Source organism: Meles meles, chromosome 13 (genome assembly GCF_922984935.1).
Source record: "Meles meles chromosome 13, mMelMel3.1 paternal haplotype, whole genome shotgun sequence".
In the NCBI taxonomy this organism is placed as follows: Eukaryota; Metazoa; Chordata; class Mammalia; order Carnivora; family Mustelidae; genus Meles; species Meles meles.
Genome location: NC_060078.1, coordinates 87,541,843 through 87,561,689, shown reverse-complemented (window position 1 = coordinate 87,561,689; position 19,847 = coordinate 87,541,843). Strand labels below are relative to the sequence as shown.

The 19,847-nt window shown below is 61.0% G+C and overlaps 2 protein-coding genes across 5 annotated transcripts; one reads left to right on the top strand and one right to left on the bottom strand.

Annotated features, from left to right (window-relative positions):
* Positions 1–4,481: 4,481 nt before the first annotated feature.
* On the top strand, positions 4,482–10,653 carry FUOM (fucose mutarotase). 2 transcript variants are annotated; one of them, XM_046026852.1, is made up of 6 exons: positions 4,514–4,892; positions 5,633–5,701; positions 7,182–7,252; positions 7,412–7,510; positions 8,128–8,201; positions 8,455–10,653. In XM_046026852.1, exons 1-6 carry the CDS (start codon positions 4,808–4,810, stop codon positions 8,519–8,521), a joined length of 465 nt encoding a protein of 154 aa, XP_045882808.1. In that variant the 5' UTR covers positions 4,514–4,807; the 3' UTR covers positions 8,522–10,653. The 2 variants fall into 2 exon arrangements, with proteins under 2 accessions (XP_045882809.1, XP_045882808.1); XM_046026853.1 differs by lacking the exon at positions 5,633–5,701 and having other exon boundaries at positions 4,482–4,892.
* Positions 10,654–10,788: 135 nt separating this feature from the next.
* PRAP1 (proline rich acidic protein 1) lies at positions 10,789–16,151 on the bottom strand. 3 transcript variants are annotated; one of them, XM_046026851.1, is made up of 6 exons: positions 16,100–16,151; positions 15,406–15,535; positions 12,987–13,053; positions 12,286–12,338; positions 11,197–11,300; positions 10,789–11,087 (listed from the first exon to the last, which is right to left on the bottom strand). In XM_046026851.1, exons 2-6 carry the CDS (start codon positions 15,411–15,413, stop codon positions 10,855–10,857), a joined length of 465 nt encoding a protein of 154 aa, XP_045882807.1. In that variant the 5' UTR covers positions 15,414–15,535; positions 16,100–16,151; the 3' UTR covers positions 10,789–10,854. The 3 variants fall into 3 exon arrangements, with proteins under 3 accessions (XP_045882807.1, XP_045882806.1, XP_045882805.1); XM_046026850.1 differs by lacking the exon at positions 16,100–16,151 and adding an exon at positions 15,744–15,825; XM_046026849.1 differs by lacking the exon at positions 16,100–16,151 and adding an exon at positions 15,761–15,817.
* Positions 16,152–19,847: the final 3,696 nt, after the last annotated feature.

Below are 19,847 nucleotides of genomic sequence, written 5' to 3'. Positions count from 1 at the left end.
GCCTCTGGGGTGTGTTTCGATTTTTACTTGACTTCAGGATCTGAGAGATCGTTCGATGCCAAACACGCACTCTGTTCGGTGAGCAGCGTTGGGCTGGAAGCATGTCCCCCATGTGGTCACTGTGTGTGGTCACTGTGCAGATTCACAGCCGGTGAACATGACCGCTCAGAGGGTGGGTGCTGCCGACGACGTGGCAGACGCTGGGCCTCTCTTGCCTGGAGGCCAGCGCCACGTCACTCTTCAGCCTTCTGTCTGGTCGTGCTAGACCACAAGCAAGCGTGACCGTCCGGTCAGTTCCCAGCACGCCCCCAGGCTAACCCTCGTTAACAGGTGTGTAGCTTTCCAGATGCTTCCGTGCACACACGTGCAGACACACACGGGATAGCTGCTTTCTTACAGGAAGGTTGTGCGTCCACAGCTCTGCACGCACACTGGCCCGTCCCCTGTTTGCCCACCATCCCGTCATCATGGTGAAGTCGAAACCCAAAGCTTCCTCTCTTAATTGTCTTTAAATGCCAAGCTCAGCGGCACCACAGCTGTCCCTACCATCTGTCTCCGTGCTGCTTCGTCCCCAGAGACACTGTCCCCATCACACGCTAACCCTCAGACCCCCGCAAGCCCGGCATGCCCTCTGTATCTGGGAATTCAGCGCTACCAGACAGGCCATCCAGCTTTTCATTGCCCGGCATTGCCCTGTGAGCATTCCACTCGATGGCCCGGAAGTACATTAGGGCACAGGAATGTCCTTTATTTACTTATTCCCGTGGTGTTGGACGTTTAGGCTGCGTCCAGTTTCTTGTTACTGGCGGGTGACCCGACAGTGGTCGTTCTGCACGTGAATCCTTGCACCGAGGTGCAGGCTTGTCTGTAAGATTTGGAGAAGCAAACCTGCTGTGTGACAGGGCAGGGCCCCTCCCCTGGTGCTTCTCGGTGCCAGGCTGGCCGAGTCTCCAGGAGTGATGTTGGGACGGCTTGCATCTGACCCTCAGGTGTTTGCTTAAATCACGTGCCCAGACCTGGATCAGAGCTATGGGAGGCCCTGGAACGCGTGGTCTCCGAGGCATCCACTGGTTCCTGGTACCTGGCAGAGCTGTGCTCACGGCTGCGACACTGAGTGCTGTTTGCTGTGGGGACAGAACTCCACTGGGTTCAGACTCTGGTGGGCCAGCTGCATCCCCTGATCCCACCTCCTAGGGCATGGGGTGACCGGGGCGGGGGGGACCCAGTTCCAGGAAGCCCCGTCTGCCCACCAAACGTCTGCCGCTGAATTTGTGGCTGAGCACAGCACAGTGCTCTTGACCCTCCATCCCTCCAGGCCATGGAACAAAAGTCTGGAGCACGGGTCAAAGACCATCCTCCTCCTGCTTGGGAGGGCTTCATGGGTGTGGGGGCTGTCGCTACCCCAGGGCAGGGCCCCATCCTCAGAGCCTCCTTAGACCCTCTAAGGGGAGGTCAGGCCATGTGCATCTCTGCCGGCAGCCGCTGGGCACCAGGGGTCCCAGCCGGCTCTTGGCGCCGGTGCAGACAGGGCAGGTGCGGGCTAACCGATGGGCCCACGTGAGGGGCAAGGCCAGCTGCCATGGAACCCCTGTCCCTCACCCCATCGATCCTGCTCTGTGGCAATGACCCCAGCTCTCAGGGACAGCCCAGGGCTCTGTCTAAGCAAGGACTCCACAGTAAGACCGGACCTGGCTGCTCTGGGGGCTGCGTCTCAGAGCCCTCCTCCCTGGAGAGCCCGCTGTCCCAGAGCTCCGTGGTGTCCCGGAGGCTCCTGTTAGTGATCCCGCCCCCTCTGTCCTGCAGGAAGTTAAACCAAGTAGTCCCGTGACCAGAATGCAGCAGGGATCACAGGGCTGGGGTAGGGCCCCGACCGTGTACCCTCCCCCGCCCCCAGGAACGGAGCGGACGCACCTGCATTGCAGAAAGAACCGAAGTCATCTCCGAAGCTCTGGCTCTCTGAACACCTTCGGCCGCGGGCTCTCGTGTCGTTCTTTGCACATAAGCCTCAGGGTCTTGAACTGTGTGACACTTAGTACGGAACCAGGGACAAGGGGATGGCTGGTTTGGGCTCCCTTGGGTAGGTTGTCAGAAGGCTGGGCGTTCGTCCGTCTGGCGGCAGGTGTGGAAATACTCATTGATTAAAGCTGAATGCGGGGCGCCTGGGGGCTCAGTGGGGTAAGCGTCTGCCTTTGGCTCAGGTCATGATCTCAGGGTTGTGGGATCGAGCCCCCTGCTCAGCGGGGAGCCTGCTTCTCCCTCTCCCTGCACTCATGCGTGCTGTCTCTCTGTCTCAAATAAATAACAAATATTAAAAAAAAAAAAAATGCTGAGTGCACACCGGGGGGTTGTGCCAGGCGACATACAGCATATCCTAGATGCCAAAGGACGACCTGAAAGGTGGCTCCACTGGTCACGTGCCTCGGGACGTGGCCTCTATCATTGACTGCACGACGGAGCCCCGGAGTTCTGCGGAGCTAGTTTCGACGAGCCCACATGACACTTGCCTTCCTACCCTTGCCTTAGCTGTGCTCGGCCAGAAGCCAGGAAATGGTTAAACCCTGAATCCATACACAAGAGTCTGTGTGCCTCAGAGGTCTGGCTCCAGAGCTGGGCAGGGACAGGAGCCCACCCCCTCAGCCTGGGCCTGGCATGGGGGCTCTGCGGGACAACCACGGGGCCCACAAACCCCACAGTGAAGCTCCCACCCCCTCTGAGTTTATGGACCTCTGGCCCCATGTTGTTTGGGATTTTGATTTGTTTTTAAAGGGGAAACCTTAGCTTCTCACCTGAGCCACTTGGGTGGCCCCTTGCAGGCTGGTTGCCCTTCCCCCTCCCCATCCCCTGGGCAGCTCCTGACTCTACTCTGCCCAACAGGGCCAGCCCAGGGCCCTGAGTTCCTGGCCCTGCTGGCTGCTTTCCAATGGACCCCCTCGGCCGGTCGGACTCCCGGGGCCCAGCAGTGAAACACAGAGACATCTTCACCTTCTTCAGGTTTTTGCTCTAGTTTTGCTGTTTTTCATGTACAAAGCCTTCCCGGGAGTGGCCTGGCCTCCCAGCATTTCCTGTCACCGCAGGGCTGGAGGCTGTGACAAAGACCACAAACCCTGAGTCCATTTGGGAATGACGTGGAAGAAGGTGGGCTCCACACGGAGGGAGCCCGGCCTTGGCTCCGGGTTGGACTGTCTCCTGCTGGGCCGCTGTGCCAGGCAGCCCCGTGAGCGGAGGCCGGGGCCTGTTGGAGCTGAGCAGGGTCCCATCTGCAGGGTGAACAATGAGGTCTGGTGGTGAGGCTGTAAGCAGGCCGATAAGCAGCACACGTGTGGGCACCTGCGCCGCCGTCCGCCCTCCAGCCCGAGTGTGAGAGGGCTTGGAAGAGAGCAACCAAGATCGAAAGCCGAGAAAGGCCCTCGGCAGGGCCCAGGACACTCCTGGATCTGTCAGTCATGTCTGCAGAATTGCTCCTGAACTCAGTAGCTCAAGACAGCAGTCCTAGCTGTTCCCACAGTCTGTCTGGGTGCCGGTGGGTCAGCTTGTCTTCACCTCACTGTGTCTGGGCCCTGAGTTGGAACCTTCTGACCAGTCACTCGTCTGTTGGTTGGTGCTGCCCCCGCTGGGCCTAGCTGGGGCTAAGGGCCAGAGTACCCACAGGGAGGCGCTCTGTGTGCCCTAGGCTTCCTGCCAATACTGTGTCTGGGCTCCCTGGACAAGCATCCTGACGAGAGAATCAGGAGGAAGCCATACTGCCTTTTATGACCTATCCTCAGAAGCACCCTTTCCAGCACATTCTTTTGGTTGGAGCAATTACAAAGGTCCGCCTGGTTGAAGGGAAGGGAAGAGAGCCATCTCGCAGTGGAACGGGGCCCCTGGCCCTCCAGGATGGCAGATGCAGTGTTGCCACCGGTTTTGGAGAACAGCCCGCTCCACAGTCAACCAGGGTCTGGCCCTGGACACAGCCTGAGGGGTGCACCTCTGGGGAGGTGAGCATCTTCCAGCAGGGAAGTGGTGACACGGTGGACAGGAAGGCACGGTATGGTTCGTGGTCCCAGCATCCCAGATCCCAGGTCTCCAGGGACAAGGGTCCTGCAGGTGGGGGACTCTGGCCAGCTGAAGGCAAGGTGCTCCCTCCGTTCAAGGGCACGGGCTGTGGACCCAAGCCCCACCCCACCCCCAATCTGGACACCCCATCTTGGTGGGGTCAGGGGTGGGAAGGTCCAGTCCTGAGGAGGACAGTCAAGCTGGGGCCCCGGGGGAAGAAGCGGTCAGGTCACTGCTGTCCTGGGATGGAACACGGCACCCCACTCGGGTGACGGGTGTCAGCGGGTAGGCGCCTGGGAGACAAGGTGGAGACCCCAGCTTGGCCCCGAGGGGGCTCCTGCCTGCCCTCCAGGGTTCCCTCCAGGGCAGGCCCGTGGCTGTCCTTGCGAAGAATGTTGGTGAAGAAGTCGGACGGGACTGGCCACCCGCTCCTCCAGGGACCCGGGGGGCTGGGGTGGGAGTTGGGGCGGGGGGACAGCGAGACCTGGGGGCGTAACTGAAGGGTGATGGGGAGGCCGCGAGGGGCGGCCGCGGGGAGCTCGGGTCTGGGACCAAGCGAGGGACGTGAGGCCCCGGAAGACGCCTGCGGGGTGGACCGGGTGTCGCCCCCGCCGCCGCCCCCGGTCAGCACGCGCGAGCCGCAGTCCCGTGCGCGCAGTCCTCGGGCTGCCCGCTCCCGCCCCCACCCCGCCCCTGCGTCGAGGCCCCGCCCCTTCCGCCGAGGCCGCGCCCCTGCGTCGAGGCCCCGCCCCCCGCTCCAGGGCCGGAGATCATGGTGGTGCTAAAGGGCGTTCCGGCGCTGCTGTCCCCCGAGCTGCTCTACGCCCTGGCGCGGATGGGGCACGGCGACGAGATCGGTGAGGGGCGGGGACAGGGCCTCGGGACCCCCACCCTTGGGCAAAAGCCGGGCGAGGCGCGCGCGGGGCCCCCGCCACCCCAGGCCCTGCAGGGGTCCCGACCCAGACTGTGCCCCCAGCGGTGGGGGGGGGGGGCGCGACGACTCCCCAAGCCCGGGAAAAGCCGGGTCCCGGGGTGGAGGCCTTGGTTTGGCCGCCCCGTCCCACTTCCCAGTAGGACACCCCCACCCCACCCCCACCCACATTCTTTAGCAAACCGGGGCCAAGTTGGTTGGTGGCCAAGCCCCAGCCCAGACCTTGGTGGGCCCCAAGCGGTCACGAGGGCGGTGGCCCTTGGTCCAGGCTGCGCCGTGTCCGGCAGGTCCGGCCCCTCCCCAGCCCGGCTTCCTGGGGGCCCCCGGGGCCCAGTTCCCAGCTGCGGCCTCAGGCCGGTGCTGTTCTCCAGACGCCCTCCCAGAGGGTCCCCGAGGGGCCACGCCTCTTTCTCTGGCGGTTTGACTTTCCTGGAGCCCTGGGCCTCGGGCGGGGGCTGCGCTGGCGGCGCCCCAGGGGGTGGAACGGGGCGGGGGTCCCTTGTTCTAGTCCTGGGGCACCTGCGGCTTCTCCCCGCCCCCACCTCTGACGGGAGGGGTCGGGGAGGGCAGTGGGCGTGGTCTACCGTATGCGACAGGTGCCCCGAGGTCTGTGCCCACCCACGCGGGCCCACCAGGGGCTGTCTGACCCGGTTGCGTGGCGTTCAGTTTTCGCAGACGTGAACTTCCCCACCGCGTCCATATGCAGGTGTGGGCCGGAGGAGATCCGCGCTGACGGTGAGCGCCGGGCAGGGAGGGTTAGGCTCCCAGCTCTGCCCTCCCCAAGTGTCGCCCTGTGCCCCCATCCCCACTGACGCCCCAGCACCCACCGGTGACCCAGGGAGTCCCCAGAGGTGACCCTGGGCCTCCTGCTCCATCTCAGGCACCTCTTGGTAGCTTCTTGCAAGTGGGGAAACTGAGGCCCAGTGGCTTGTTGGCTGGCTGAACACTGATGCACCCCTGCTCCCCACAGCACAGGTCAGCTGTTCAGCTTTTGCTCTGCTGTAGAAATCCCAGTACTGACCTCGCAGGCTCCGGGTGCTCACATGCTCTGTCTCTGGGACCCTCTGGGTGGGTGGAAGGCTTGACTCGGAGGGGCCTGCAGCCAGGGCCCCAAGGTGACGGTTAGTACCAAGAGCAAGGGGGTAGGGGGTGTGAGGACACCAGCGTCCTGCCCTGTCCTGCCCCACCCGGGCTGGCACTGGCCTTGGCTGTCCCCCTACCCTCAGCAATGCTCTGAGGCGACACAACTCTCCCTGCAAAATCGAGGCCACTGTGGCACAAAGATGTGAAATGTAGGGTAAACTGGACAGGGGGCCAGTGGTCTGAGGCCCATTCAGTGGGTTGCTGACTCCAGACCCAGTGACCTTGGCTTCCACCCTCTGCTGAGGGAGATGAGCCAGCCGTGCCTCGGTTTACACCATGGGCCAGAGGACCCTGCACGCTCTCCTGTCCAAGGAGGACAGGACAAGGTGGGCCATGGGAAAGGCCAGAATGCTGAAAGGTAAGGAGTGGCCAAGCTTCCGAGCGTCCCACAAGCCCTGCGAGTTAGTGGCAAAAACGATGAGGCGTGAAGGCCAGCTACGCAGACGGGTCTGACCGCGGAGAAGAGCAGAAAAAACAGCAGAAGAAAACGCACTCGGGATAGCAGGGCTTCCCGGCCGCAGGCTGATAAGATGGCAGCCCATTTTGGTCTTGTCCCCAGCCCCGAATTTCCCTGTTCTGTGCAGCCACACAAGTCCCTTTAACCATGAGAAACCAGCTCCACAGGACGACAAGGACCTCGGAAACCGGCGGGCAGCCTAGGGCAGCCTGGGACAGAACAGCCTCTTCCCAGACCACACTACCCTCATCACAGGAGAAAGGCGGCCACCCAGGGGTCATCTGGGGGTGCTGGGGTCAGGGAAGTGGCCCGGGTGCCCATCCAGGCGGGTGAGGAGGGGAGGTCACCACCAGTGACTTATGAAGTACGGACTGGCGGGCAGGGCAAGCCCAGGGCCAGGATGGTCACAGGTGCTGCGGCAGGGAGACTCCAATAAGTGTCACCAGGCAGGCAGCAGGGGCCTGCCTCCCCCGCCCTGTCCCTGGCCCGAGGCCGTCCTGGCTGGCCAGCTTGGTAAGGCCCAGGGTAAAAGGCGTGGACAGGCCTGGAGGGCAGGCGGCTCTGTCGGCGGCTGGTGGGACGGGGCTCCCGTCTGAAGCTGGCCCTCCGCCCTAGGCCTGGGCATCCCACAGCTCCTGGAGGCTGTGCTGAAGCTGCTGCCGCTGGACAGCTACGTAGAGAGCCCGGTGAGTGCCTGTTGCCCTGTGCCCCCTCCTTGCTCTGGGCCTGGGTTTCTTCTTGGTCAGATCTCAGAGGACCCCTGAACTGTCATCCAGTGGGAGGGGAAGCTGGGACCAGGGCAGCTGGGTGCGTAGGCCACAGAGCTGACCCCCCGCTGTCCCTAGGCTGCCGTCATGGAGCTGGTGCCCGGCGACAGGAAGATCGGCCTTCAGACCCCGGTGTGGGAGAGCTACGAGTCCATCCTCCTGGAGGCTGGCTGCGTGGTGAGGCCGTGCCCCACCCCGGGGGCCCCCGGGGACCCTCTGCACCTCTGTGGAGGCCGGTGGGAGTAAGAGATGCGGCCCCAAGCCCCCTGCAGTTGTGGCTCACGTGCTCACCCTCCACAGAAGAGGGACCCTGGGACTGTTCCCGGCCCCCAGCCTCTCACCTCTCAGGTCAGGGACCCTGTCGTGGCCTGGGGTGCGTCACCCGTCCCAGCCTGTGTGAGGAGCCAGGGGCAAGTGAGGCACCCCGGCCCCTGTCTTATGGCCAGAAGCCTGGCCTGATGCTGCGTGTCACCCCTATATTTTGAGAGGATGAACCTGCCCTTCCCAGGACCTCCCACCGACACGTCTTGGGCAGGACCCATCGAGGACAGGCTGCCTGGGACTCCTGTCCTGGGCAGGGGCCCTCCTGCCCTTAGACCAACTCCAAGGGACACAGGGCCCTGTGTGCCTGCCTGCCCAGTCTTCACAGCTCAGAGGCTGAGCATCCTTGGGACCCCAGCCAGGAGAGCCAGTCGTGGAGCTCAGAGCGGCTGTGTCTCCTCATGGCGCGGTGCCTGCTTGGGCCCTGAGGGTTTCTGAGCAAGGCCCCTCCACTGTGCCGTTTTGCCTTCCAGAGCGCCCTGGTGAAGATAGAGAGGTTTGAGTTTTATGAGCGGGCCAAAAAGGCGTTTGCTGTTGTGGCAACTGGGTGAGTTCTGGCCGAGTCCACGGGGTCCCTTTGGGTCCTGCTGGTCGGGGTAGCTTTGGCTGGGACTGTCTGGGTCTGGGTCACAGGGCCACTCCCCATCCCGGGCTCAGCCCCGGAGGCACTGGGAATAGGATTGTCGAGGGATTCTCCTGAGAACTGGTCCCTGGACTTGCCTGGTGGGTGGGATGAAAGGGGGCGGGACGGGCAGCAGAGCGGGGACCCAGCCTGGTGCTCAGCTCAGCTCCTTGTGCAGGGAGACGGCCCTTTATGGAAACCTCATCCTCAAGAAGGGGGTGCTGACCCCCGAGGCTCTAATCTAGGCCTGGCGAAGACCCCTGGGCCCAGAGAGGAGTCTGCATGTCCAGGCCAGACCGCGGACAAACCAGCCCTGCCCCGCTCAGCCCAGACGGCCCCAGCTGAGGACCGCAGGGACCAGGCGGGTCTTTGGGGGGTGAGGGAGGTGCTGCTGACGGGGACTGGGCCTCACCCAATTTACGACAATGACGTGAAGTGTGGTGACTCGTCTCTGAAGTCAGAGGTTTCAACGACAGCCCCGTCCCCACAAAGATTGTTCGGTGCCGGACACGAGGGAGGCCGTTGTCTCCTCAGGGCGCCCCCCCATCCCCGTGCACCCTCAGGCAGGAAGGAAGGCCTCTCTCCTCCCTAAGGTCTGAGGCAGGTCCCTGCGCTCAGGACAAGAGCTCACGCGCGTAGAGGTCCTCTTGTGAGGAGACCCCGCGGAGGGCTGGGCTGGCGGGCCCTGAGTGGAGGGGGCTCTGCAGTCCGCCCCAGAGCTGGGGGTGGCGGGCAGGGGTCATTCTGGGCGCCGGGGAGCGTGGGGGTCGGTCATCGCTTCCCTCTCTCTGGTGGTTGAGTGCCTACTGAACACCCGGGAGCCTGAGCTCTTCTGCGACATGGGCTGGTGGGGGAGGGGAGGTGAAGGGCAGGAGCACGTCCCTGGCGTTGCCCAGCAGGAAAGGGCCAGACTGCCCGAAGGCAGCACGCAGAAGGGAGGCTGTGGTGGCTTCGGCCTGAGACTTGGGCTGGGGCTCAGGGCGGGGGTAGCCAGCCGTCACTGCTCTGGAACCCAGGGTCTCCCCAAACCTTCCCCCCCCCAGGCCTTCCTGTAGCCACGCGGATGCAGAAGCTGGTGTGAGGGGCGCCTGGGCCTCTAGGCCCCTCAGAGCCCGGGGCTGGTGTCCCGAGAACCTGGGGGGCAGGCAGGCCCACTGGGCTGGGGGTCCAGGTCTCAGCCTGGCCAGGCCCAGTCATTGCCAGGGCTTAACCCCAGACCCCTGACCCCACGGCCACCTCCAGCCACACAAAGGCCTTGCTTTAAACAGCTTTATTGAGACTTCACTGACCTGTAATACGCTGCACACAGGCCAAGTGTACAGTCAAATGCCTTTGGATGTTGTCTACACTGCAGAGCCTCTGGCCGCTGCCCGTGTCCTCTTGCTCAGGAGGCTCGCGCACCTCAACGGCCCACTCTCAGCTGCATGGCTGCACCCTCGGGCTGGAGGAAACGCCCCTGGGGAGTCCTGGCTCCAGTGACACGGGAGAGAGATGGGGCTACAAGCCACCCTGCGCTGCCCAGGACTGAGGCCGCCACTGACCTTGGATCTGAGCTGGGCACCCTCAAATTGCTCAGAGATGGCCACCCTTGACCCGACCGGGGCAGGGGGATGACCTACGGGCCTGCTAACCCCCGTGCGTGCCATGTGGGACGCAGTCTGGGGCCTCCCCAGGTACCTGGCTCCCCGGATCCGGGGCAAGAGCGGGTGCCAAGTGCACCGTGAGGAGGCTGGGGCCACCCTACCACTGTGAGGGCAGGACCACGGACAGGTCAGGGTCCAGTCTGGGGTCCCTTCCACGGTGACATGAAGATGGCAGTGCCCTGGGGCGTGGGCTGCCATCCAGGTGCTCAGAGGAGACCCATGACAGGACATGGAATTCCAGGGCACGTGAGGTTACCCTGGGCAGCCCGCAGTCCCCGGAGCAGCCACATGCCTCAAAGTCGAGCCCTGGATGGCCTCTGCCTGGAGCCCTATTCGTCCTAGCCAGTGGAGGGGCTCAGGCTGGGGCGCGGGAGGCACCCCAGGCTTCCCTCTTGAGACAGGGGCGTGATCGCCACACAGAAACCCCGACTGCCTTTGCACACACACTCGACGCTCGTTCAGTACGTCACATAGCTGCAGTGAGCCCATGCGTGCAGCTGCACGTTTGGGCCGTGCCCTGGGGTCCGGCCCCTTGGGCAGCTCTGGACAAGCACCCAGAGAATGGGGAGGACCAGGGGCCTGGGCCTGAGTCCTGCACCACCCCCAACCTGAGCACCCAGCGATGCACCCCCTGCTGTCTTTTTAGGGCCCATCTGTGGGGAGCTGACTGGTCCTAACCACTGACCTCTGCCATGCCCCGGGCCCCATCCCACCGTCCAGGGAGGAGGCCTGAGGGAAGCCAATCGTCCCAGGAGCAGGGGCGCTGGGATGGGGGAGCTTTGGGGGCTCTTGGTGTTTGGAGACAAGCCTGTGGCACCAAGAGGACACAGGCCTTTCCTTGTCCCCGACAGAGCAGGCTAGGACCGTGGTCACTGTTGCTGAAGACACATGTGGCCTCCACCTCTGTGAGGTTTATTTTTCCAGTTGGGGAGGGGTCAGGGCCCCCCAGAATCCTCCCTGGGGTGGTAGATGTGGTCTCGGTCCTCCTCGGGCCCTTGAAGCACCTGGGGAAGTGAGAGTGCCCAGGACCAGAGCCCTATCTCATCCTGGGCCTCCCTGGCCTCCTCGGGCGCTGGGTGGTACAGGTCATCACGGTCCAGCTCAGGATCCCACCTGGGCCTTGGAACATGGCCCAGGGTGTCCTCCGTCCCTGCCTGGGCCTTGGTGCCTAGGGACAAGGAGATGGGATGGAGGCGAGGTCTCCTTCTGGAGGGAGGTCGACCCCATGGGCTCTGCCGCTGTGACCTTGCCCACTGCCCTCCTGGTGCCCCCCTGACCTTGCCGTTTCTCCCACGTGGCAGCGGCAAGGTTTGGTGCCGCTAACAGCCCCAGGAGCTGGTTGTCTGTCTTCAGAGTGTCCACCACACGGGCGTCCCAGGCCCTGCGAGCAGAGCCGGGTCAGGTCTACCTGTGCAGGAGGAGCCAGGAGCCCCGCCAGTGAGGGTACCCACCACCTTCCAAGCAGCCTGGAGGCCCTGGGCGGGAGACCTCGTGGGAGGTTGCTCCCCACCAGGGTCCTTGGTGGCTCTGTTCCATCCCTCACCAGCGGCCCCGGGGGACCCCTGGACAAGCACCACATAGCCCAAGAGCTATGGCCGGGCAGCCTCCACGGAACCCAGACCCGCCAGCCAGGCAACCGCCGCCCCCCACCACCACATCCCTGAGCTATCGGGGCCCAGGAAGGTCGGAGCGTCCCTTGGGAGGCAGCCTAAGGGTGTCCCCTGAGAAAACATCTTGGCCCAGCCCTGCGTCGTGGAGACCTGGGAAACTTGGGCAAGAGCTCCCTCCTGTCCCAGAGGCCAGGCCTGTGCAGGCTGGGGAGTGGCTGTCTGTCCTCTGGCCTGGCTTGGCCTGACGTGGCCCTGGGGGAGAAGCCATCCGGGGTTGCCTCATAGGAGTGCAGGGAAAGGGGCTTGGCTTCGAAGTGCCTCTGCGGGGGGCGCCTGGGTAGCTCAGGGAGTTAAAGCCTCTGCCTTCGGCTCGGGTCATGATCTCAGGGTCCTGGAATCGAGCCCCGCATCAGGCTCTCTGCCTGCTTGTGATCTCCGTCTGTCAAATAAATAATCTTAAAAAAATATATGTATTTTTTTTAAAGTGCCTCTGTGGGTAACTATAACCCGGGGCGTGAGGGTGGGGTAGCCATCCTGGAGGACGCTGGCAAAGCTAGGGGATCTTTCTGGAGCACACCCCCCCCCCCCCCGTAGGTCTCTGACAGATCCCACAGGATCCCGTGCCGGTCGGAGCAGTGCCCCCTCCCGGAAGCTGCCGGGCAGGGCCTCCCCTCATCCACAAACGCCCTTAGCCTAGAGGGTTTCCAGAAGGGGCAACAGCCGGGGAATGTGGCAAGGGCTGCTGGGGACACTCACTCCTTTGTGTCGCGCTCAGGACCCCCGACTTGGCTTTTGGTCTGGATGAGGACCTGGAAGAAGGAGGTCACAGGTGTGGGGTCCGTGGTCAGAGAACACCTGCAGAGAGATGGTTCCACGCCCCGGGACCATACTTGCTGACTCCACCCCACCCTCTGGGGACAGGATTGAGGCCCTGTGGCTCCTGGAGAGACAGGGCCACCCCTGGGGCTATGTCTGCCCCCCCCCTCCCTGGCTGATGGCCTGAGGAAGGAGGGCCAGTTCCTCTGAGTCCGGCCCTCTGGGGAGCGGGGGGAGCACAGGGCAGGGAGTCGAACAGGACCTTGGGGAGCGGTCGCTGTCTGTTGCCAGGAGGGGGTGGGCCTTCCCCTTCCCAGCCCTCCCGAGTGTGCAAGTCTGAGTGGTCTGGACCCGAGGCGGGGCAGGCGGGAGGAGGGCTGGGGAGATGCGGCCGGACACCAGTGACGTGCACAGATTACACCTGAGCGGCGTGCACGAGGACGAGGAGGAGCTCGGACGCGCAGGGCACACGAGTGTCATCGAGGGCCCCTCCCCCACCTGGACCAGCAGGCGGCTGTGATGGGGCCACTCCCGCTCAGCCTGAGGCCCTTCCTGGTGCCCACAGGGCCGCCTGCTGCACTGGGTGCCCTTTCCTCACTTTCCAGGCCGGTGGCGCGGGGCCCGTGGAGGGGCACATGTACCTGGGGCAGGGAAGCCGGGCCGGCCTCCCCCAGCAGCAGAGCCAGCAGGCCGGTGACCAGGAGGAGCCTGCGGGGACCGGAGGGGAGAGTGAGAGGCAGGCCAGGGCTCATCAGGCTCCGGACAGGACACCTGGGGGGCAGCCCGGCACGCTGGCAGCTCGGGTCCCAGCGGGGGAGGCCTGGGGCCAGGTCCACAGGTGCTTTCATCCTGTCTCCATCCCCCAGACCAGAGACACACAGGCACAGGGGTGGGACCGCCACAGGCCCACACTTGCTCGCGGGGCCCCTCAGAGCGGGCGCCACCGCCCGTGCACCCAGCGCTCTTGACAGACCCTCCGCTGCGGACTCGGGCTGCCGGGTGGATGTGACGGGCCGCGCTTCCCCAGCTCCCTGTGTCCGTGTGGCAGCTGCACACGAGGCCACTCCCCCTCGGGCACAGAGCGGTGAGGGCGTCCAGCACCCTAGGCTGCGTGCTGACAGGCTAGGACCCGGGGCGAGATCTCAGAGCGCTCTGTGTCCGTGGCACCTGGAAGCTGTCACACGGCTCCCTCAGGGCCAGACTGCCCCTTGCTCGTCTCAGAGCTGCGCTGGACGGCGGGGCCAGTGCCTGGGCAGGAAGCCCAGGAGGAGGCGGGCAGGATGGGCTGCTCTTTCCAGACCCATAGGGTAGCCGGGATGGCCAACAGGGGAGCCAAAGACCAAGCCCCAGGCAGGGAGTCTGAGGGGCCATGGCCAAAGGGAGGAGAAGGACAGGAGGACGGACCCAGCTGTAAAGGTCCTGGATGCCTCATCCAAGACGGAGAGGGGAGGATGGGAGACTGACAGGTGCCTGATGCGTGTGTGCAATACGTGTCTGTGCGTGTCTGTGCGCCTGTGTGCGTGCGTGCGTGTGTGTCTGCACGCATGTGTGTGCGTGTGTTCATGATGCCTATGGCGTGCGTGTGTGACAATGTGTGTGTGTTAAAAACAAGACAACACGCCCAAAATGGAATTGCTCACCCCAAGCCCCAGGTCACCAATCAGAACCCAGAACTGGATCCTTAGAGCCGTGAGGCGGGAACGGCCCAGTCCTCCCTGGGTGGGTCACCTGTCCCACAGGCCCCTGCGTCCGTCCCCTAAAGGAAAGTCGCCATGCAGGGACCCACCGCTTTTTGCTGCTGTGACGTCCTCGTCCCGCCCCCTCAGGCAGCGCTCAGAAGGCCTCCTATCTCTGGGCAGGACACCCGATTGTAATTGATTTTGCTCAAATAAACTCAACTTTTAATAGGCTTCTGTTTATCTTTTAGCCGTCTGTGCTCGCAGGGTTCTTTCTGTCTCTGCGGCTGGCAAGGCGGCAGGCTGGGCAGGGCTGGGAGGGGTCGGGGGGCCCCGGGGGTCAGCAGGGGCCTCAGATCCAGACTTCCTACAAGCTGCCCCCTCGCCCCATAGCCACAGATTCCAGTCCCACAAAGACCTTTGCCTCTTCTCCAAGTGGCTCAGCACTTCAGGGTGAGGGTTCCTACGGGCACCATGGGAGCCAAAGGGCAGGGGCGTGCCCTGGACTTCGGGTCATGCGCCTGGTCTCGTTCAGCTGCGCTGCCTCTCCAGGGCACCCCCTCCCTGGTAGAGGCCGGCTCCCGTGCCAGCAGGGGCTGACCCGCGGACCCGTGCCTACGTGTCTGGACTCCACACCACCACCATTCTGTCCAGCTCAGCCAGGGAAAGCACCTCATGGGAGAGGACGCTGCTGGGTCCAGGGACCTGGGGTCCTGGCTGTGGGCCCCCTGTAGGCCTCTCTCCAGGAGGACAGCTCTGGATCCCAAAGGGCTCCCAAGGCCCCCAGGCCACCCAGTGACCCACTTCTCTACAAGGGATGTATGGCCTCTGGTTCACATCAGAGTTCCAAGGGGAACCCCCAGAACTGGAGGACAAGGGGAGAGCCCTGGCTAGAGGAGGAGGGAAGGGGACCCCCATGGGATGAAGGAAAGAGGGGACCCCTGCTTCCTGGGTGGTGTTCCCTCAGGGGACCCTCTGACCCCTGCCCTCAGCCCTTGATAGCCTCCAGCCTCCTCTCTTGACCGAACCCTTTCTTTCCGGCAGTCACAGACCTGGTGCCTCCTCCCTCCCACGTGCAGGAGAGATTCCTTGCTGGGCCAAGGGACCCCAAGGGACAGCTGTGCTCTCTCTTTCTCATGGGGGGCCCAGGGCTGGCCCTCAAAGCTGGGGCCTGGACGCAGACCGCAGAGGGGCCACCGTCACTGGTAGCTCGGGACGCAGAGCTCTGGCAGCCCTGGGTTCCGCCGCAGGACACTGGATGAGGACAGAGAGCCACCCCCGCCTGCCCGCCTCCCCCCGCCTCCCTCCCCTGCAGCCAGCCTGAGCCAGGAAGGAGGTACCCCAGGGACTAGGGGGGTCTGGCTTCAGGGGCATCAGGCATTACCTCCTCATGATGGAGTCCCCTTCTCGGTGTAGACGGTGCCCTCGGGGACCTGGAGTTCCAGACCCAAGCACACGGTGACTCAGATGCCTGGCCCTTTTCCTCCCCACGCAGGCTCCTTGGGGTTTTATGGCTGCGTGTGGGTGTGTCCAGACAGAGGTCAGAGAACAGGGATCCCAAAGTCACCGGCGACTTGTTCTACACCACTGGCCCCCAGCTACCATCACTCCCATGGCCCAGCCCACACCCATGACAGGAGGGGTCCGAGGCAGCGAAGCCTCCCACCTCAGCACCCCTGCTGGACCCTGCACGCCCCATGCCCCCTCCCCCTGGCCACCCACCTGCAAAGTGTTCTGACCTTGCAGGCCCGAGCTCTGTGACCCGGAGGCGCCGGACCCCAAACTGGGCTGCCTCGTTGGCTGGAAGCTGGAAAACCATCCCCTGCACTCGGGGCACAGTCCCCCTCCTGGAGCTGGGTTTGCTCAGTCACAGGCAAGGGACAGGGCTTCCCACAGGTTGGAGTGAGGAAGAGGCTCTGGACCGAGGCCCGAGGCCTGAGGCCCAGGCGCAGCTGAGAAGTGGGTGCTCAAACAGGCGGCTGAGCCTTGGGGCAGAAGGGGGGCGCCAGCAGCCTCCTGGAGGGCAGTGGGCACAGAGTCTCTGCGGGGGCACGTCAGGGAGGCAGCCCTAGACATACCTGGGCGCTCCCAGCTGTCAGCAGAGAGCAGAGCCCCGCGGACCGACCGAGCCCGGCCTTGAGCAGTGTAGGCACAGAAGGGACCCCGGGAAGCATCAGAGCTGGGGAGGACAAGTCACCGCGTGAGGGCAGTGCGCACAGCACAGGGAACAGCGGGCAGATCCGGTCTGAGGGAACCGCGGACCGCCCATCACCCCCAGGGGGAGACACCAGAATCCAAAGTGGCTACGATCTAATTTGGTTTTTGTTTCTTTTTTTAAATGAAGAGAATCGACTTTTTGAGCAAATTTCGGTACAGAGAAAAATCCAGCAGAAAGTAGAGCCCTCACCCGCCCACCCCGGCTCACCATTTCCCCACCACGGACATGCGGCATCGGCATGGCACCCTTGTGCCTTCACAAGACCATTAAAACACGTATGGTTCAACCGAAAATTACAAGCAGACAAAGAAACAAGGGAAGTGCAACCACAATTAGGGGGAAAGCAGGTAATAGGAAGTGTCTCTGAGCGGACCCGGATATCGGGCTTTGGGAACAACAGCGGACTGAACCGTCATAAAGAACCAAAGGGAAGGATAATGAAATGTCCGAAGTAATTTCTACAGACAGAATTTCTTAAAGAATCAAATGGAAATTCTGGAATTAAAAAACATAATCACTAAAACTTAAAAATTCACTAGAGGGTTTAGTAGAAGACACATTTAAGCATTTAATATCTTCAAGTTAGATCTGCTCTTAAAGACGGATCAATAGAAATTGTCCAAGGAGGATATCCCAGGAGGCCAGTATCCTCTGACTGCAGAGACAAAGACAGTACAAGGAAAAGAAAAGCATAGACTAGCATTCCTCATGAACACTGACAACAAATTCTCAATAAAATATTAAAACACATAAAAAGGAATTTATTTTAGGAAGGCAAAATTGATTTAATATTCAAAATGAATTACTACGTTGCACTATACCGATAAAATGAAGGACAGAGGGACGCCTGGGTGGCTCAGTGGGTTAAAGCCTCTGCCTTCAGCTCAGGTCATGATCTCAGGGTCCTGGGATCGAGCCCCGCATCGGGCTCACTGCTCAGCGGGGAGCCTGCTTCCCCCCAACCCCTCCGCTCTCTGCCTGCCTCTCTGCCTACTTGTGATCTCTGTCTGTCAAATAACTGAAAAAAATCTTTAAAAAATCTTTAAAAAAATGAAGGACAGAGAACACATGAGCATTTTAATAGACGCAGAAAAGGAACCTGACAAAGTCCAAGTCCCACTTACGATAAAAGCTGGGAACTAGGAACTGTTGTAGGAACACGCCTGATGAGAAGGCACGTACAAGGCGCCGCAGCAAACCGAACGCAGTGGAGGACGGACGGCTTTCTCCCTAAGACTGGGCTGGAGATGAAGACGTGCCTCGTCAACGCCGTACAGTCGATGCCAAGCAGTGTGGCAAGAGCAGAAAACCGCTTGAACTGGAATGGAAAGTAAAACCGTCTTTATTTGAGGAGGATGTGATCCCGTATTTAGAAAGTTCTAAGGAATCCAGAAAGAAATTACTAAAAATAAATGTCTGAGTATCAAGATCTCAGGATATAGGATCAATGTACAAAAACCAGTTGTCTCTGTACACTAGCAATGAAAAATTTTATTGAAATTGTGGGAAAAGTTCATTCATAATAACAATGGAATAATAAGACTAAATCTAACGAAAGAAGCACAAGACAAGCGCTGAGAGAAGTTACAGATCTAAACACATGTGCGGGGCGCCTGGGGGGCCCAGTGGGTTGAAGCCTGCGTCGGGCTCTCTGCTCCATGGAGAGTCTGCTTCCTCCTCCCTCTCTGCCTGCCTCTCTGCCTACTTGTGATCTCTGTCTGTCAAATAAATAAATAAAATCTTTTTTAAAAAAATCAAAATGCATCATTCTTTTTAAAAATGCATCATTTTTTAAATGTAACAGCTGAAATTATAAAACCCCTAGAAGAAAATAAATGAGAAAATTTTCATCACTTTGGGTCAGATAAAGAGTTCTTAAATACAACACCAAAAGCATGGTATGTAAGAGAAAAAAATGGATGGTGGACCTCATCAAAATGACCAACTTCTGCACTTCAGAAGACACCACCAAGAAAGTGAAAAGATACATTATAAACTGTGAGACATTGTTTGTGAATCATCTATTTGGTAAAGGACTTGTATCCAGAATATATAGAGTTCTTACAACTCAATAATAGGACAAAAAATACCCAACTGAAAAATATTCAGAACATTTATTTGAACAGGTATTTCACCAAAATTATATAAGTGGCTAATAAAACCATAAAGAGATGCTCAGTTAGCTTCATTAGTTATTAATATCATTAGTTGTCAATAACTGATTCCTTATTAGAATCAGGTTCAAAACACAGTGCGATATCACTAATGCCCACTAGGTCACTGTTAAGGCAGAATTGTCCCCCCCAAAATTCCTGTTGAAGTTCTAATCTTCAGCACCTTAAAATGTGGTTGTATTTGGAAATGGGATCTTTAAAGAGATAATTAAGTTAAAATGGGGTTCCATGGGGGGCATCTGACTGGCTCAGTCAGGGGAGCAAGCAGCTGTTGACTTTAGCGTCCTGAGTTCAAGCCCCAGTTTGGGTGTAGAGATTACTTAAATGAATGAACTTGAAAAAAAAAAACTGAGGTCATATGGGCGGGCCCAATCCATTCTGATTAGTGTCCTTATAAGAAGAGGAGATGAAGACAGACACACACAGAGGGGCGGCCATCTGAAGACAAGCCAGAGAGACAAGCCTTGGAGGAAACCAGCCTTGCCCTTGGTATCAGGCTTGAGGCCTCCAGCATCGCAGCGAACCAGGTTCCCATGGCGTAGCCACGCAGTCCGTGGCACTCCGTCATGGTGGTCCTAGCTGACCAGCACGGATGGCCATCTGGCTATTAGCAAAAAGACAGTAACAAGTATTAGCGAGAGGTGGAGAGAGTGGAACCCTCATACATTTCTGGTGCGAATGTAAAATGGTGCAGCCCCTTTGGGAAAAGGTTAGCATTTTCTTAAAAAGTTCAACCTAGGCTACCCTCTGGCCTAGCAATTCCACTCTTAGGTGCCCACCCAGAGAAGGGAGGCCAATGTCCACACAAACACAAGTATGACGTTCCCAGCAGCACCGTCTACTGTCGACAAAGCTGGAGACTGCCCAGGCGCCCACCGCTGGATAAACGGGGCCCAGCCAGACCGTGGCTTTATTCACATTTTATTCAACAGCAGAAGGGCCGTCGCTGACAACATGCTGTCTTCCACCGGCTGGGAGCCGGGGATGGGGAGCCTGACCCCGGCCAGGCGGAGCGCCGCGCTCCATCGCGGGACAAATGCCTACCGGGCGCCCTCTCTAAGGGGGCACAGGGGCTCGGGCACAACGGTGCCCAAGGACAGGCTTGCCCTGGGAAAGCTGACGGCCCAGGGGCTTCAGGCGCTGAAACATGAGGAGGAGGCCTTCCTCTCCGGTGTGAAGGCCAAACCAAAGCGAGCCAGAAGGAAAGTCTGAGCGCCTGACCAAGGTCGGGGGAGGGGGGGTGGGGGCAGCCTGGGTACCTCCAGACGGAGGAGCCGCCCAAGCTCAGCTGGCCAGGGTGTGCGCTCCCCTGCCGTGAGGTGGTGTGAGTGTGTGATGTGTGCGTGGTAGGCCATGCCCCCCCACCCCGCACGGCTGCAGTGCGGGGGCGCGGTGGGCGGGCAGCGGTGGCTGCAGACGCAAATGCCCCCGTCC

Coding starts and splice junctions, on each gene's coding strand:
- FUOM (XM_046026852.1), top strand. CDS start 4,808: ATGGTGGTGCTAAAGGGCGTTCCGGCGCTGCTGTCCCCCGAGCTGCTC. Junction 4,893..5,632: donor GGGGCACGGCGACGAGATCG/GTGAGGGGCGGG, acceptor CGTGGCGTTCAG/TTTTCGCAGACGTGAACTTC. Junction 7,511..8,127: donor TCCTGGAGGCTGGCTGCGTG/GTGAGGCCGTGC, acceptor TTTGCCTTCCAG/AGCGCCCTGGTGAAGATAGA.
- PRAP1 (XM_046026851.1), bottom strand. Junction 12,339..12,986: donor GCCCGGCTTCCCTGCCCCAG/GTACATGTGCCC, acceptor TCCTTCTTCCAG/GTCCTCATCCAGACCAAAAG. Junction 11,088..11,196: donor CACGTGGGAGAAACGGCAAG/GTCAGGGGGGCA, acceptor CCTTGTCCCTAG/GCACCAAGGCCCAGGCAGGG.